The 19,094-nt window shown below is 39.2% G+C and overlaps 1 protein-coding gene across 9 annotated transcripts in view; it reads right to left on the bottom strand.

Moving 5' to 3' along the window:
• The window catches only part of OSBPL8 (oxysterol binding protein like 8), a 97,492-nt gene that overhangs the window by 15,883 nt on the left and 62,515 nt on the right, over positions 1-19,094 (bottom strand). For 8 of the 9 annotated variants that reach the window (XM_087768161.1, XM_087768157.1, XM_087768159.1 and 5 more), the window contains 7 exons: positions 17,523-17,593; positions 12,851-12,931; positions 11,832-11,933; positions 10,372-10,575; positions 5,726-5,810; positions 4,393-4,564; positions 832-1,066 (listed from right to left, as the gene is read on the bottom strand). In XM_087768161.1, the coding sequence (XP_087624287.1) occupies positions 832-1,066; positions 4,393-4,564; positions 5,726-5,810; positions 10,372-10,575; positions 11,832-11,933; positions 12,851-12,931; positions 17,523-17,593 (950 nt within the window). Of the gene's footprint in view, positions 1-831; positions 1,067-4,392; positions 4,565-5,725; positions 5,811-10,371; positions 10,576-11,831; positions 11,934-12,850; positions 12,932-13,454; positions 13,591-17,522; positions 17,594-19,094 lie in introns of those variants that run through there. The other variant, XM_087768166.1, reaches the window with a different exon arrangement.

Below are 19,094 nucleotides of genomic sequence, written 5' to 3' on the forward strand. Positions count from 1 at the left end.
GCAAAGGCTGTAGAAAAAGCATCCCTCTTTCAAGAACAGTTCTAAAACGCATACTCAAGAATTTATTGTCAGCTTAAACTCCTCAACTTTTCCTAAATTACTGCTTCTTCTAGAAACAATGCTAGAAAGCAATAAAGTACAAAGTATGTATGTCCCATAGGTATGAAAAAAAAAAATCTCATAGTTAGCACTTGAGAAGAAAGGGGAGATCTGTGAAAAAGCTCATCTCCATTTCTGTTACTAAGTTTTTTGGTATCTTTATAGCAAGTAAAACATAAATCTCTGTCATATTTGCCTGTAGAGATACGCAAGACAACATGCAGAAGTGGAATGGCAGCTCTGGGGCATCATATTAGAAAGCAAGGTGACATCAGAAACACAGAAAGCCTTCCACTGAATTCTGCAGACCCTATGGCTGCTTAACTCCTCTCTTGCAGTAGAAAAACAGAGGTGTCAGCTTGCATTAAAATCTTCAACTTGAAGATTTTTACTTGAAGAAAAAACCAGGAGTAAGTTAATAAAACCCAAATAGAAATAACAAAAGGATAGGTAGACATGGCCAACTTCTGCTGCAGGTGGCCCTTTCAAACTGAGCACCCTCTGTCTGAGCAATATTCCATATAATCTCATTATCTCTGTCAAAATCTCAGACACAAGCACAAGGGTGGCAAAGCAGAGCAGAACATGGGTGAACAGAACTTTTTCCCCCCATTATTGCTGAAAATATGAAAGCCAATCCTGCAAGTCAGCTTTTAAGTGTAGTCTGACCCCTAAAATATCAGCTTTCTGTTTGGCGAAGCTGCTTGCTCACTACATCAACAGCACTTTTACCTCCCCAAGTTCTTCATGACACTGTTCTAAATAAGTAGTTTCCTTGATATCAATTGGTTCTGGATCGACGTAAGAATCATCCTGTCGCTCCGATGTGTCACTATCACTTTCTTCGCTTTTCCCCAGTCCATCGTTATCTGATTCCTCATGATCATGATCATTTTCCTTATCAGATTTGTCAGAGTACATGTCTTGATCTTTAAAGTGATGCCTTTCAATTTCACTGTCGTTTAACCTACAAAAAATAAAGGCTAAATGAATCTTCAACTTCACACAATAATTTCATGTTTCCAAACCAGGATCTTAATAAAATACACACTAAAATTGCCAATATCCAGCCTGATCTGGTAGCAACGTCAAACTAGCTTCGCTAGAAACATATAGGATGTACTTTTCTCACTGAACTGTCAAACACACCAAGTTTAGAATAGTTCCATTGGAAGGGACCTGCAACGGTCTTCTAGTCCAACTGCCTGACCACCTCACGGCTGACCAAAAGTTAAAGCATGTTATTAAGGGCCTTGTCCAAATGCCTCTTAAACACTGACAGGCTTGGGGCATCCACCACCTCTCTAGGAAGCCTGTTCCAGTGTTTGACCACCCTCTCACTAAAGAAATGCTTCCTCATGTCCAGTCTAAACCTCCCCTGGTGCAGCTTTGAACCATTCCTACGTGCCGTATCCCTGGATACCAGGGACAAGAGATCAGCACCTCCCTCTCCACTTCTCCTCCTCAGGAAGCTGGAGAGAGCAACGAGGTCGCCCCTAAGCCTCCTTTTCTCCAAGCTAGACAAACGCAAAGTCCTTAGCCATTCCTCATAGAACATGCCTTCCAGCCCTTTCACCAGCTTTGTTGCCCTCCTCTGGACACATTCAAGGATCTTAACATCCTTCTTAAATTGTGGGCCCAGCACTACACACAGTACTCAAGGTGAGGCTGTACCAACGCTGAATGCAGTGGGATAATCACCTCTTTTGGCCAGCTGGTTATGCCGTGTTTGATGCACCCCAGGATGCAGTTTGCCCTCTTGGCTGCCAGGGCACAATGCATATTGCACCTACTGTCAACCAGCACCCCCAGGTCCCTTTCTGCAGGGCTGCTCTCCAACCACTCCTCTCCCAATTTACACTTGTGTCCGGTGTTACTCTGTTCCAGTTGCAGAAGTCAGCATTTGTCCTTGTTAAATTTCATGCCATTGATGATTGCCCAATGCTCCAGTCCATCTAGATCCCTCTGCAAGGTCTCCTGTCCCTCGAGAGACTCAACAGTACCTGTCAGTTTGGTATCGTCAGGAAACTTGCTAATGGTATATTCAACTCCCGTATCCAGGGCATTGAAAAAACATTGAACAGAACAGGCCCTAGGATTGAGCCCTGAGGAACGCCACTGGCGACTGGTCGCCAGCCAGATGTAGCCCCATTCACTGCATCCCTTTGAGCCCTGTCATTCAGCCAGTTCTTCACCCAGCGCATCGTGAATCTGCTCATCTCACAGCTGGACAACTTGTCCAGAAGGATGCTGTGAGGGACGTTATCAAAAGCCTTACTAAAATCCAGAAAAACTACATCCACCACCTCCCTTCATCCACTAGGTGGGTGACCTTATCATAGAAGGTTACCAAATTAGTTAAATAGGACTTCGCCTTTCTGAACCTATGTTGACCGTGCCCGATGACTGCACTGTTCTTTAAATATCTTTCTATAGCACCCAGTACGATCTGCTCCATAATTTTTCCAGGTACTGAGGTTAGACTAACAGGTCTGTAGTTTCCTGGGTCTTACCTCATACCTTTCTTGTAAATTGGAATAATGTTGGCTAGCTTCCAGTCAGCAGGGACCTCCCCAGACTCCCAAGACCTTTGACAGATGATTGAGAAGGGTCCTGCCGTAACATCCACTAGCTCCTTCAGTACTCTGGGATGAACCCCATCAGGCCCCATGGACTTATGAATATTCAGCTGATACAACTGGTCTCTTACAGTTTCAGTGTCCACAAATGGAAAGTCACTGTTCCCGCACTTGTGGTCCTCTAACTCAGAGGACCGGGCAGCCCAAGGTCTACCAGTATTATTGAAGACTGAGGCAAAAAAAGCATTGAATGTCTCTGCTTTTTCTTCATCCCTGTTTTTCAGGTGACCATCTTCAACAAGTATTGGTCCAATGATTTCCTTGGACCTCCTCTTGCTATTCATGTACTTAAAAAAGCTAGCTTTCAGTTGAAGCTAAAATTGCTTTCACTGTTCTTCTCCCTCTCCTGCCAACCTCATTAAAACTAGGCCTGCAGGGTTTGTTGCTTAGTTAGTTAAGCACACTGAATATTCTTAGAATATGCTATATCCAAAGATCTACTTAATTAATCCATTAGTCTTAATTAGACTTAACAGTTATAGCTAATTGCTGTGATTGTAATCTGGGCCAGCTGCTGATATTAAACTACTATTCATGAGCACAGATCTCCAGCTGAATTGTACACAGCAGTTTTATTGTTTCCATGAGATAATGGAAGGAGCAAAACCGTAGCTGAGCCTGCTTGGTCATCTGGATAGGGCCTTCAATCTGGGCCAGGGGCAATAATTTGCCTTTTCTGTGCTTTTCTCAGACTATCTATGCCAGAAAGAACTGCATTTCTCCCAGTCCACATCTTCTGTCTCAAATACAGATGTGTACTCTTAACAGCAGTACAAAATTCCTGCCCACCCAGGAAAGAGAGATGGGCAGCTAAATCTTCATGGGTGGAAGGGATTATTTGAAATAAGTACACCACCTTTTCCACCTGAAAGTACATTGAATTGGTGGAAAATTACTGAGAGAAACTGTGCATAGCACAAGCTTCAGACCCAATTATTTCAAATAAAGGACTAAATCTTTTATATTTTCTAATGCACTTTGGTACCACAATTGAAGTGTTTGAAAACACCATTCACTCGCCATGCTTGTTTAATAATGTATTTCCACAAAAGCTTATGCTCCCAAAAATCTGGCTGAAAGTATTTATTGAAATAAACAGGGAGTTACTGAAGGGTACTCGGACATTAGATACCAGGTGATACCAGATAATTTCAACTTTTGTGCATTTAATTCAATATAATATGGTGACTGAATCATCATTCATTCATCTGATGATTCAAAGCTGAGACGTGCTGAAACCATTTAAATAACAATAGGATTATTAATTTTTTTTAATCAAAGAACAGCAACTTATATTCACATCTACCAACTTTTATCACGTGTACAAAACTTATTTTCAGGCGAAGCTAACAAGAGAGACCAACTTCAAGATACAAAAATTTAAAACTTTAACAGTTTAACCGGGTACTTAAACTTACTCATGTGATACTCAACTTTGAGTTCCTTGGGTCAAACTTTCCTCTGTATCCACTCTGCTTGAAAAAAGGTTTTTTCATTTTATCCACATAAAATGTAAAACAGTGCAAATAAGGCATATAGAGAAAATTCAGGAGCAAAAAGAATTGCAACCTTAGAAGGAGATTCTCCCTGTGGAGAAGTTATCACTACAAGTTCTGCCAAAGGGACAATCAGGTTTAGTAATTAATTCACTTACGGTAAGTTTTCTCCACTGTGCAAGTTGTTAGCACGAAGCAGACCATAGAGAGAGACATGAGTACTGTCTGTTGAAGAGTTCAAATCATGTTCTTTACCTTCTCTAATCATTGTACGTTTAAGCAGACTTGAACATTTCAGTGCCAGCTCCAAAGCATCCATCCAACACCTGCCTAAAGACAAATTTATTATTAGACTGAAAATGAAGGATTTAACCGAACTGTACAACTTCCATTTCCTGATTTCACAATCCTTTTGGGTCTCCTTACATTGCCTTTGAAGACATATTTCAGAGTTGTTCCATGTTACATGCATTGGATTTTATAATTTGGTGGGGACATAAAAACAACTCACAACTACCCAGCTCTGGTACAAAGGATGCTTCAGGGTAGGACAAGCAAGGTAAATCATGATTCTGTTAGAGCACATTCCAGCATTTCGTCCTTAATGCAAGTATGGTTCCATCCACGCCCTGACTGTTGAATTCCTGCAAAGTTGTCTGCAGCCCTGCTCTAGGTTTTGAAGACTAAATAACTGCATCAGTTGGCAAAATTTGCTCATGTAACACAATAACAATGCGGGAAAGGAGCTATAATGAGAGCATATAAACGCCATTTCAATATAAAATAGCAGACTTTTTTTTTTTTTTGGCAAAAAATATTTAAACAATTTGTGTTCTTTCTGCTCCTTATTTCTTTGTTTCCATGTATCTAATCCGTTTTTCAATACAGAAGGTAAATAGAGTCCTATTTTTAAAGTCTGCAGGGGTATGCTTAATTAACCAGCAGAAGGAAAGCAGCTGCTAGAAAGGTTACACAACAGTCTTAAATTTTGTTTCCACATTGTAACCTTTGACGGTGGTTGCATTGATACTGACCACCACATTCCCAGTGATGAAGGGTGGTATAAAACTATATTTTGAGGGAATTTTTACTACTAGAACTCTGTGCAACTGCTGCACTTCATAACACACAAATGCTTTTATTAGAAAGAAAGTACGCCCACATTAGCATTTTAGAAAGGCACTAGCTTAAGTATTCAGACATACATTAATATAGTTAAATCTGAAATAAACCTTTCCCCCTCCTCTAGCCAGCCAATGCAAGGCAACTGCAAGGAGTTCAATGACAGTTTCTTCAGGTCAAAATTTTCCTTTAATAACCATGAAAAACTACTAGCATCAACACAATTGAATGCACTAAGTTAAGGGAGAACCTTAACAGCGACTAAACTGCAATGACAGTGCTGTAATAGACATGGTAAGACAACTGAAGCCATCTCTTTCTAATAACTAACTGCTGTCACTGTGGAAAAACACCGAAATATCTATTTACCATCTGATTCTGAAGCGGCTCGGATGATCAAATAACTGCTGGGCAATGGCTGAGTTATAGAACCAACTGCTTCGCCTTTGGGACCCTTGAAATACACAAAAGAAGCAACAGCATCAGGTGTTTTAATCCAGTTTTACAGTTTATCATTCAATGTAGTAACAAGCTGACACACTGCAGGGCTATCTACTGTCATTCAGCAACATCTAATGAAGACATGAATGGAAAGATGGACAGCCCTCTTTTACTGGATTCTTCTTGAAAGACTTCATTCTAAGTATAGCTCCCAATTCAACCCCACTATAAAAAGAACGGTCTTTGGGATTCAAATAATTTTTGGTGGTTTTGTTTTTGTAAATCAGACTTGGCATAGTAACTTGGAAATGCTCTGCTGATGCTACTTACAGCAAGACGACAAAAGCATCAAAAGGAATGCCATGGGGGAATCACCCTCACTGTCCGGGGATTCCTGCAGATGCGTGTAGAGAGATCACAAGGGACAAGCCATTCCTCTTCAGCTCAATATTTCAGCTGAAGAGGTAAGATTGAAAGCAAGCAAAACAAAAGACATGTCTGTCGGGTGCTTTAAGAGAGCTGATTTACAACAAATACTGCCTAGTGGAAGACCCCACATTTGTACAGCAACTGGCTCTTCCCCCTCCAGTCCCATTCATTCTTGATGAGAGCAAAGGTTCCCCTCAAGTCCTGTGAGGATGCTACGGTTCATAGCACAGAGAGACACGACGGCAAGCCAAACCCCTGCAGAGAACGGGAGGCCCTCTTCAGTGATCCACTTCATGCTTATTTTACATGGCAATGTGTTTGGTGTCTCAGCAGCATCCCATGCTCCAGAACTGCACGATTTTTGCCTGTCTTCTGAAGACAGAGGAGTCAATTGCTATTTAAATAAAATGGAAATAACTCCTCCCACCTAAACACTATATTGCTATAGGAACCCACTCATCCTTTTTCCTTCCCCTTTAACCTCTCTACCTATCCCGTTGTCAATTCTACATAATACTTAGGTGTCTAACTGCAGGCTTGGCATTTAAATAAGAAAAAAAAAAAAAGATCATGCCCAGGTCCATAAAAGACATTTAGATGCTTAAGTCTCAATCTATAAAGGGTATCAGCAGGACACCATGACATTATGTTCAACTACAAGACACACAGAGGATGTTCAAATGCCGAAGTTTAATTTTCACTATGAAGTTCTTCACATTCCAAATTAAAAGAAAAAAAAAATCCAAAAGACCTTTCCATTTCTGTTGAGCTTCATTTTGGAATAAAATGCTTAACAACTATCTTAAAGCTCCTTCAAAAAAGGTTTACGTATGGTAACTTTAAGATAACCGGTAGGCAAAGAGGGCTGTATTAAACATACTTGAAGCTATCACTGAAAGCTGGGTTAAGCCTGCCTGACTGATGAATTAACACATTTTGGTCTGGATTGATTTCCCCCAGATAGAAGCCTACTGAAAAGCCAGTACAAGGCTTAGAAGAGGGAATTGGAAAGCCAGCAGAAGTTTTGAGCAAAAGCAGATAAAGGCAGGTATTTTAGAAGCAAGCAAATGAAACAGCCAGAACGTTTCTGAGGGCGAGAGGTGAGTAACGAGGAGTCTTGGTGGCACTTAAATACCAAAACAGGCAAGCTAGCGCTGGTGTAAATGATGTTCAGAAATTCCCGAATAGTCAGCACAGAGTAACAGCAACTGGGGTGTTAGAAACAAGATTCCAAACCTCAGTCCCCCTCGGGGCGAGCAGAAAGGTGTGCCTACGAAAAGTCTTTGGTGAAGCCGCAACACGGGGATTAGGAGTTAGCGAGTTATGAGAACCAGGAGGGACAACCCCATGCATGAGCAACCCTCGCCATGAGGGTGGGGCAGGCAGGGAAGAGGTCTTGCTCCCACCAGGCCCCAGGGGAGGGGAGAGCACCGAGCCACAGTGCAGCACCAGGGGTGGGAGAGGTGCTGGGGCGCTGCACGGAGCGGACGGCAGCACCATGGGTGCACCAGCGCCGCGCAAACACCTCGGCCATCACAAGTCCTCAAAACTCTCAGGTCACAGGACACGCACTAAGGGCAGACCTCTGCCTGTGAGATCTCCCCTTTAGAGTTATACTGTAGAAATGCAGGGTACACTACTTACTCTGTACCAAGCAACTATAATTTAGAGATGAAGCATGGTTTTGGTGTTTGGCTTTTCTTTTTTTTTTTTCTTTTTTAATGCAAGAAAGCTATACTCCTCTAGGTGCTTTGACAAAGTTGACTTATTTTGGAACAACTGCTCGTGGATCTTGATTTCCTCTAATTTATTACTGTTCCAAAATGCACTGGACTTTTTTTTTTTTTTATATCATCCATTACGGTTTCAAAATCAATTTTCGGTATGTTAGTGTTCTGTACAAGAGAGACATTAGTTTTCATTTGTTCAGTGACTTTATTTGAACTGTCTCTGTTCCTGACAGAATGATGGTACATCTATTCCAATACAAGGTAACAGGCAAGTTAAAAATTCCACTAGATTAAAAAAAAAACTTCGAAGTTTACTTCCTACAGAATATTCATGCCAATAAAACTCAAATGCCATGAACATCCAGAGAAAGCAATAAAAACTGATAAACAGTCACACTGGACTAAATTTACTCGTGAAAAATTATTTGCAGTAACTTTCCTAGTTATTGATTTTAGAAAACTGAAATGGCATCAGGACTGGGCACATGAGGAAGACAGAACAAAGTACAGCGCATCAGCTACCTCAGAGTGCAGGAGGAACATCAAAGACCACAGCAACAGGCATAAGGGAGCGTGTGAAGTGACTGGCCACAAACTACTGCAGAAGAGAATTTGCAGTCTGCCAGAAGGACACACTATGGGAAGTGTGTTCAAGTGGGAAAATCTCCTGCAGTACTTATACCTGTGTAAATGTTTCTTGCAATGTCATTTTCCTGCACTGACTGCAAACAAGGCTCATTTTGCCTTAGACTTCAGGCTCGTTCCGGTAAATCTACTCTAAATCAGTCAATTGCTATTACCGCTTACGAAAGTTTGCCTCATGATAATAAACCTGTAACTAGGACATTATAATTGAATAGGAAAACAAGGCAGAAAAAGGTTTCAAACTTCAAGGCCTTTCATCTAATTAAATCCAGTAATTCTCAACTGCAAATAGCCATACCAAAATGAACAAACGCCACTCCAGCTCTCAGCACATTTAGAATGGACAATATCAATTTGTTCAGGTTCAAAATTTGACCTACCTTAAAAAAGTAAAAATCTGGTGGGGCATGTCCTCTAAATTCTAAATATCTAGTTAAAAAAACAAACAAATCCATTTCTCATTGCCAAGCAATAAAGAAATATAAGACTGATTTGTGATCTTCTGCAGACAGGCCACCACTTTGCAATGTATGTATACATGATCATAAATAATTAAAGCACATTAACACCAAACCCTATGGCTTTGAAAAAGGATATGAAGTTTGTGTTCTGCGAATGTGAGATCACCACTAGTTAGTGACAAGTCCTCCTAAGCAATATTAAAATAAAATCATTCAAAAGAAACTACAAAAGATTTGATCCAAGTTTGGTAAATTTAGATAACATTGATAATGATAACAATTCAGAAAGACCACAAACAAACATCAGGAATTATACTAGCTGACTGACTTCCCAGTCTGAGATAAGGAAGACAAAATCAATGCAGCATATTCTACAGATGTGACAGTACATCTATATCGATTTAAGATTCAGAAGATACAATCTCACAATTAGTAGCTATCTTAAGACGTATGTTGCAGAGGGCATAATTCATTTATTATGAGAAGGGTCCTAATATTGTACAGTAATTTCATCTAAAGCAAGATGTCATTTCAGGAGGTAAATATGTTCACTTGTGCTGTGCTTCCACACCCCCTCTCCATATGCAAACACAAAACAAGGACTACAATAGTTTGTTTACTAGAGTATAAACAATGAGTAAGAGCAAACATTAAAGATTCTTACGAGAAACTGAAATAAACCTTTGCTGTGCAGAACACCTTTGCTTTTCAACACTTCCAGATAAGAGCTGCTCACAATATTATGCCATGTATGACAAAGCAAACAGACACCAGAACATTTATCTTCCTAAAATTGTAGCCAAAAAGGAACACCATTGGCTAGCAAGTTGCAATATAAGCTATTATTGCACAAGGAAGTAATTTGAATTTTTACTCTTACAGGCAAATTGAACTAGGCTGACATTTTATCACATGAATATAGGGCTGGAAGCCAAGAAGTGTTTATAACACATCTCAACTCTTTCATTTTGGCAAATCGCTTCCCTCCTTAATTTCTCAGATTTGATTGATGTAAAATACAACGTTATACACTCATTCCTTCTGCTTACATGATTGCCAGTAATGGTATTAACCTCTTTAATGGAGTCCCTCTGCACACCACACTTCTGAAGCTACTTAAGTATACAGAGCAGCATAAATCAAATACTTTTTGTGATGAAGAGGACTAGATGTTGAAGGCTTATATTCAGAATAAACAAACCATTGAAGTTATAACAGAAAATGCAGTTCAGATTTTCATTAAGGTTGTCTTTACTCATAGCTGGTTAATGCTAGTCATCTATTAAGAACCATATATGCTACCACTAACCTTTATAGCCCATATGGACTGCTCCAAAGGATGAAAAAGCTTGAAACAAAAGCCATCTTTTTTAGAAGGCCTCTCAATGAGTTCACAAGCGTTCAGGAGCACTGTTCCTACCCACTGGCCATTTTTGGGGGTTTTGTAAACAAGCAACACTCCGGGTTTCAGTACACACCACAGTTTGGTCCAGCTTTTCAAGGTACCACGAATCTAGAAGATAAATAGTTACAGTTATATCTCAGTGAAGCCAATACCAAAACCATCCTCCTCAACAAAATGAAAATTAAAATTGAAATTATTTATTAGTTTTTATTTCAAGCAAAGTTTATCAGGTCTATCAAAAGTTTATCCAGGTTTATCAAAGACAATACAATGGTACAATTTCAGTGCTCGCTCTTCTATTCTTTCTTGATGAATACTTGTTCTACAAATGGGTATACACATATCCAGATATGGGCAGTATGACAATTCATCTGAAACCTTCATGAATTTTCCTATATATAGGAAATGTATATATCTATATTTTGTCACTAGCATGAAGACAGGATAAACTTTGGAAACAGAGTTCCCCTGAAAACAGGGCAGACGTCTAAGAAGAAAAATAAGATATTCACAAAATAACTCAGATGTATTTGAATTTCTTAGATAAAACCTCTTATAACACCTGTTTGCTTCAACCCATATGTGAAATATAAGGTCCTTTCAAGTCCCTGAATTTGCACATCTGATTAGACTGCTTGCATCAATTCTGTCAACTCTGGATTTTAATTACTTCTGTGTCTGTAGGACTGAATGCCAACTTGACCTCTGAGCAATGTTTTAGCCTCTTTATATAGATTCTTGCAAAAACTAGAGAAACTTTTTCCAGACAAGCTATTGTTTAGAGATAACTATATAAATGGGTAACAGATCTTTTTTCTTGTATGATTTCCAAGGAATATATTCACAAATTTAAGGAATTATATACAAATATATAAACTGCACTACTGTTGATGACACTGAATGCTATCTTTGAGAAATTAATTCCTCACTTTTTGTACCAGTATTAGAGGACAGTTAGTTCCTAAGAGAGGAAATGAAAATTACCAGAAATAAACAAAGAAATCTGTATTCGAATATCTGACTGAACCATTTTCACCATTATTACAGGCTAACAGAGCTTCAATTCAAAATGTAAAATAAAAAGGACAAAATAAGAATTGTAAAGCCAACTCATCTGAAGTTAATGGCTACACACACAAGATACATGTGACTATGGTGACTGCACTCTTCCACTTAAGTGGGAGCTAGGTTCCTCTATTATTCCCCTAGGATTTGAGCACAGAGACCTTGGGATGCAATTAGTGGCTGCTGTGCTTGTAGGAAAACATTAACAGCAAGTAAAAGATTGAGCCTTTTCTATTCTGGCCAGAAAGCAGCAAGCAGCTGCTACATCTTCAACTCAGGTTTCACACTTGGATTCTGACCTTCAACCAGTCAGCCATAACAATAACCGATGGGTCTGTGATAGTGCTAAGTAACTCTTTTGTAGCTCTCTTCTTTTCTTCTCTGTAATTTTTCTTTTGAACCTGTAAATAATAATAAAAATATTTACAATGCTACAGCCAGTTACCAGAGCACAAAAAGATATCTATCAATACAAGGTGAGGAAAAAACTGCTGAACTAAATTTGCAATACCGACACAGAGAAGTAGCTTTAAAACACAGTATTTGACTTCAAGGTGTAAACAACTATTTCATGCTCTGTTTCAAGAGCAGCTATGACGTAACCAATTTCAGATTCTTCTGCAATTTGCTTTTAAGACTGAGGACTTTGAAACTCCTGTTAGAATCACAGGGGGAAAACCAACGAACCAAACAAGCCCAGCCCCCCCCCCCCGCTTTCTCGTGTAATGTACAAAACCAAATTCGGGCTAGATTCAGATTTACAGGTACATTATCTGATCAGTAGTCTTTACACACCAATTACTTTCCATCCCCAGCAGAAATTTGGAGCAATGTATCTCCCTCTTTTAGAGGCAAATAATTTCATGTTTCTCCTGTCATGGTATCTGCCAAACAGTGGAGTTTGGTCTTGTTACAACACAGGGGGAAGAAGGCAGTAAAAAAACCCACAGGCACTGCAGCCAAATTGTAACTTTGATAATTCAATTCATCATTTCATTGCATGTAGAAGTCCTGAGGTCCCTGCCAACCTGAATTATCGTATAATCTTCTGAGTTCTCCTATAATCTTCTGAGTTCTCCTATAATCTTCTGAGTTCTCCTATAATCTTGTGCCATCTTAAAGACTGCATTACAGAAGCCCATACTCAAGTAACAGTACAGTAAGATTTGAAGAGGATCAACACCGCAACTTCTCATAATACTTAAATATTCCATAGGTCTCATCACTACTTGGCATTTTTGTCTTCTCATTAGAGAATACAGTAAAACTATGTGAATGCATTTATAGTCCATGAGGAGTTACTTGGAAATCAATTCACCTTGAGAGATTCTTTTTTTGTAAGTTTGCTTGAAGATAAAGAGATGTCCTTCTCAGAGCCATTGAAAAGCTTGGATTCAGACTGAAATTCACAAAAATGATAGATACGAGGATATATTACTGTTGCAGGCACTTTAGAAAGTGTTTGAAGTGCAGAGTTATGTTTGTAAGGTTCCCATTCCCACTCACTTCTCTACTGTTTCTCCCACTTAAAAAAAAAACCAAAACAAAACCAAAAACACAACAACAAAAAACAAACACCCCCCACCTCCCCCCAAAAAACCCTGCAACAAACCACAACTTGTAACATGAGCTGTTCACCACCTATTTATGGAGTCTTTTTTCCTAAGGGTTTTATGGGAAAGAAGTCTGAGATTCCAGTAGAAGCTGAACTATATACAGTAAATATTTAGTCCATGTAGCCTGTTACTTGATATGTCATAGTCTTGACTAGTTAGGCATTATTTTAGCAGAAGAGAAGGTTTTAGGAGAATCCCAGTGTTTAAACGCAGGAGTCATTCCCATGTTCCCATGACATACTAATCCCAACATCTTCATTCATAACTTGGCATCTCCTCTGAATGGATCGCTATAGAGGCACTTACCCCGTGACCCATGAAGGAAAACACAGCCTCTTCAATCTAGGATTCAGTGCTCTATAAATTATCAGAGTACAACCGACCACCAATGGCACTCGTTCTGCTCCTTCCTCCCTAATCACTTTTTGCAAGTCATCTTTGAGAAGCTCACAGTGGTGACAGACAGGGGAACAAGACTCAGGTTTGTTCATGAAACCCAAGTCCTTGTTCATGGCAAGACAATATGCTGCCTCAGCACCACATGATTTCTCCCTCCCACCTCTCCCCACATCTTGTAAAGTTCAAAGTTTATTCCTTGGCATCTGTTGCCTCTAAGTTGAAAGGGAACTAGAGCCACCAAAGATTCATCCTGGAATACAGAGCTCTTAAAAAAACAAAAAAACACAACAACAAAAAAAAAAACAACGAAAAAAGAGGAGTCTGTCACAGAGTTATCATGTCATTCCTACTGCAAGTCAGAGAACACTGAGTAGGTATCCACTATATATAAACTTCAGATAATTACAAAGAGTTGCATTCCATTGTGCACTGAAATATAAGCCTGATTGACCCAAAGTTCCTGCCTAGTCAAAAAAAAAAAAAAAAAAAGGAAGAAAAAAGAAAAATCAATGTAACCTTCTAAAACTGTGTAAATTCAAGGACAGTTTTTGAGAACTGCTTCTCAAACTGTTCAATATTTCTGACTGGTCATTTCAAATCTCAGACTACAATGCAAAGTATATTAACCGAATTTCTATTTTGGAATACTATAAAATGACAGTCAAAAAATATGCACATTTTGAGAAAACTTACTGCAATAATAAAAAGAGTGCATTTGAGCACTCTCTTTCTTAACACACAAGTTGCTCAAACCAAAGAAATAAAAATTAAAGATTTACAAGTGGGACAAGGCAATTTAACTTTGATCCTACTTTGATGCCTTTAATTCAGAACTAAGACTTTACAGGAGTCTGCTTAGATAGCTAGTGTCAAAAAGATATGTGCAGTAACTGGCAAAAAGTAATTTTATCTCAAAATCATGTCAACGGTAAGTAAATGTTCTCTAACTTCCATATACGTCTTGGAAAAGTGAAGAAAACCTCTTCATTTTGTAGTAAAGACATGTTCTTAACACTCAAAATTTAGCTTTAAGACAAGCATACAAGCTGAAATTTAATTCCTCTGCCTAGAAGTTAAAGGAAATACAGTACTTTAAAGGTAATAACAGAAGAGGGAAAAATGCTTATCACTGTCACATAAGAAGAGCTAATGAACTCGTTATGCAAGCTATAATGGAGCAACTTAAGTAAAACATTCATAAATATTCTAGTTGCTCACTAACAGAAAGCTAATGCAATCTAAAGGTCATGCATATAAAAGCCCCAAACCAGTAAGTATCACAGGTTACAAAAACTCATCTTCTCAGTATCTCGGTTTTAAAGCTCATTAATATGACACTTAGTAAAGGTCCGTATGTACCTGTCCAACGGATTACGAGACAGATCAGTGATTCATATATTTTTAAGCTCGTAACTTTCTCAGTGTTACATCCACACAAAGTGGATAGGATCAAAATTTAAAAGAAGAGAACCTACTGCAACTCCCAGCGAGGTACATTCATTACCGGATTCCAGGCAAGTCTCATCACTGCTTTTCCACCCTTACTTAGAAAGAAGGGTTGCTACTTCACCTCCACAGCTGTGACAGACAGTTACCATCTTCTGCCAGCCTGAAGTTTATTTGTGGGTTATAAAGGAGCCACTAGTCTTATCAAGCCCAACATGCAGTCATTGCAAAAATACAGATGAAGAAAAATACGTATTAGAAGTAGGAATATTGCTCTCATCTTTGATAGTAGAAAGACACAAACAAAAGTAACGGCAAAGCACACAAAGACTTAAGATCCTAGAAAGACAAGAACCAAGAAAAATAAATATAAGGAAGAGGAAAAACAAGTTGGATAGTCAAAGATAAATGATTGATAGAGTTTGAAATAGATCCAAGTTAAAAGAGACAGTATTAACTTGATTTCCAAGTAAAAAATTATTTAGAGGTTTCTGGACGAACATAAACACTTTGATCAGAAGCAAGCTGGATGGTAAAGTATGCTTCCTTGATCTCCCTGACAAGCGAGGCTCTAGGATGCAGTAAGGCTGAAAAGACGCAAAGTTTTGTGATTCCAAGTCAAATGTAAGACACCAACAGCTTGAAATGCTTAGCTACACACCACAGAACTGCAGCATCAGCTGCAGAAACTAACCTGCTCACCCCAGTGCAATTCCGATTACACCATTTAAGCAGGGAAATGCTACTATAATCTTTAAGTCACTTTGATTTCCTTCAATACCTCTCTAACGTTTCTCTTTAAGGCTCTGACACATGAAATACCACAGGAAAATTTGCATCAAGACCTCGAGTGCAATCTCTCTGTGTCCCAGGGGTGCAGCTGCCTGTGCCCAGGGCCAGCCCTGACAGATTGCAGCGCGAACCTTGCAGCAGATCCCTACAGAAAGAGCTGTGCGTGAAAGCGGTGAGAAGCCGGCATCTCCCCCGTCTCCCTTGGGAGCCAGCTGTGTTCGAGCTCCGGTCCTCCCCTTCCCCTACAGAGCAGCCCACGCCTGCCGCACTCCGACAATCTGTTTAAGTGTCTGTTACCACATTTGCCTCTGTAAAAACCAGTGGACCTCCTAGCAGAAAACAGGAAACCACACAGCTGGATAATTTAAAGTCTTTAAACTCCACCATGTAGTGATGCCTAAATAAGAAAAACAAGTGAACTTAGCTACTCCATTCAGTGATCAAACCATACACAACCTCCCCCTCTGCAAAATGCAGTCTTTCCCTCTTCTCTTTAATCTTTAATTTCTTGAATAGAAAGAGACACCTGTTTTACTAGACGCCCAGCTGAAAATATTTTTTTCTGGAATTCCATATTCTTAATGCATAAAAATCTCTAGATAAAAATTTAGTGCCAGGCACTTTTGCTGACCAAAATGTTCACACACTTACAACAGGCTAACAAATAAAGAAGGTGTCATCAGAGCGACCTATACAATGTCCTAAAACTGACAGCTTCTATAACTGTAACCTACAAATTTAAAAGGATTTGGGAAAGGAAAAGACAGCTGTGGTAGATTTTTCTCTACACTACTACAACGACTTTTTACACAAATCTCTCATCGTATTTCTCATACTATTTCTATATCATCAGATAAGAACATTTTGTTCTGAATAAGAATGCTATTGCAAACTATTCATGTGAATAATCGCAATCAGAACAAAACACAGCTCTGGAGAGAAAAGACCTGGGATAACTACATAAAAAGAGCCTTTTTGGTTGCTCAGGTAGTTCATGTTTTCTTCCTTTTCAAAGTTTAGCCACCTCAAGATGCTATGGTTTTGGTGACTGCAGTGTCCATCTCCCAACTCCACTTTGGACATTCTCAGTTTTCACTGCATCTCACTGAGCCTTTTCCACCTCGGGACTACACAATGATGACTATGAATTTGCCTGGCTCCTGCCTTTTAATGTTTTAATGTTCTGCTGAGCGTGCTTTCCTTTGCACTCTCATTGCCTCAACGAAAGGGGCCTTTATACTTGAATTCTGAGGTACAGAAGCCGTTGCAACAGACCGGACAACAGATTACACTTAACTATGTTTTACTCTGGCAATTTAAGCCATTAAACTAAACCTTTTGCAATTACAGTTTCCTTAACGTTCTTATAAGAAGATTTGCTACAGCTCAGTGAACAGCATCTGCACCTACAGCTTAAAAGGATTTTAAATTCTGTTCCATAGCAAGACTTGGCCTCCATCCATCGTTACATTTGGCGAGCCAACATCCCACCCCGAAATGACAATGAGAAGTTTCCACGTTTCATTTTCACTACTTTGAACTGTAGATTTTCATATGATGTCATCTCAAGAACTATATTAAAAATTCCCTTTGATCTTTGTCTATTGTTAAATCTGAAAAGTAATCTTCAAGATTATCTACAGTGAAAGTTAAATACATTTGCATTTAATTAAAAACGCACTCAACTCCTTTGCACGCTGACATTTTAAAGACAGATTAGGAGGCTGCTTTCCTTACCTTGCTTTTTGACATAGAATGTGCTGTATCCTCTTTGCTTTGTGACACATCGTCCTTCCCTTTGTCAAAACCTTAAAGAAAAGACAGCATTGTTGCAAATGATTTGAAGACATAACATTTTATATGAGCTAGCCTTTGAAATAAATTTGCTAATTGTGTTTAGCATAAAAAAGTGCAAGCAAATTGGATTTTCAAACACCGTATACATACCAGTCCATCACATCAGTTAAAAACATACCAGCTACTACAATATAAACTAATTTAATACCCACTAAGGGGTGAGAACAGTCCACTGTATTTGGATGGTGCTGTACCCGATCCAATAACCCAACAAATCATAAATATGGTGTGCAAACTTTTGATCTTTTATCTTCTCATTCTCCCCTATCTGCATACATGCATGCACAGAGCAGGACGCTAAATAAAGCCTTTTTTGGTTTATTCATTTCTGTAGCTAGAAAAAAATTGTTAAATACCACCTACATGAAAGTGAATCTGAAACACAGTTTAAGATCGCCAGTATTTTACAAGAAAATGAAAAAGGTTGCTTATGTTAGCCTTGAATTTATGCTTTCAACTTGACACTGCATAAGCGTAACTACAAGGCTTTATATTAAAACAGTTGCTGAAACCCCACGTTTCTCTTCTGTGAGTGACTCATAGTACAAACCCCACGCTTCCCCAATATCCCAAAGCAAAGCGAGACATGGCCGTAGCCAGTGTACGTGTGACACTGGAAAGGGGGGTCGCAACTGGCATCAGTGCTGCTGCGCAGCTGCTACATGCCACAGAACACATACCGAGAACCTAGCATCCTCTTCAGGAAAAATAACCTACTCTGGTTGTGAGACACAGCATCTCAGTGATGCATTTTCTTTGAAGAGGCTGGTGGAAGCATAAAGCTTTTATAAACAGGAATAAAAGAAATTGTGCAATGCATTTATCTGAGTAAGTAAAAAATGCCATCATCTGCATGCCCTCCAGACAGAAGGCAGATAAGTATGAAGTCATACATGAATTTCAGGAATATTCCACGCAGCTGAAAAGCCTTGCACGGCCCTGACAGTGGTACCCTAGAGCTTTACCCCACCAGAGGGCACTACATCAGCAGATAAATTGCATAAACGGACACCAAAGGCTCTCCTGAGCTTCCCTTTGAACATGTTCTGAACTATGAAATAGAAATCGGTACTCGGATCTCTAAAATAAGAAGATTTATCGAAGAAACAGTTTGATTTCACGTTCTTCAGGGGAGTGTGGGTATGTGTGGTGAAACTATGAGCTTTAAAAGAATTAATAACTCTCTGTAGCAGTGTTGAGTAGTTTGTTCGGCATAGGATTTTTTTTTTTTTTTTTTAACTTAGTATCTTCACCCTTCCACAACTTACAACACCCAGAAACTCTAAGATAGAACTGATTCATCTATCACAAATACACATCTTGGGAAGTTTCACTGAGTTATAGAGGCATTAGGCTGGTCTTCAGGTTACATGAGAAATCTGAGATTACTCTTAGTTTTGGTCTGGTAATCAGTCTCTTGGGGTTTTTTGTTTGTATTTTTTTACCTTTTGC

Source organism: Nipponia nippon, unplaced genomic scaffold (assembly GCF_047370975.1).
Source record: "Nipponia nippon isolate SJK-2023a ecotype South Korea unplaced genomic scaffold, ASM4737097v1 scaffold_3, whole genome shotgun sequence".
NCBI classification, from domain to species: Eukaryota; Metazoa; Chordata; class Aves; order Pelecaniformes; family Threskiornithidae; genus Nipponia; species Nipponia nippon.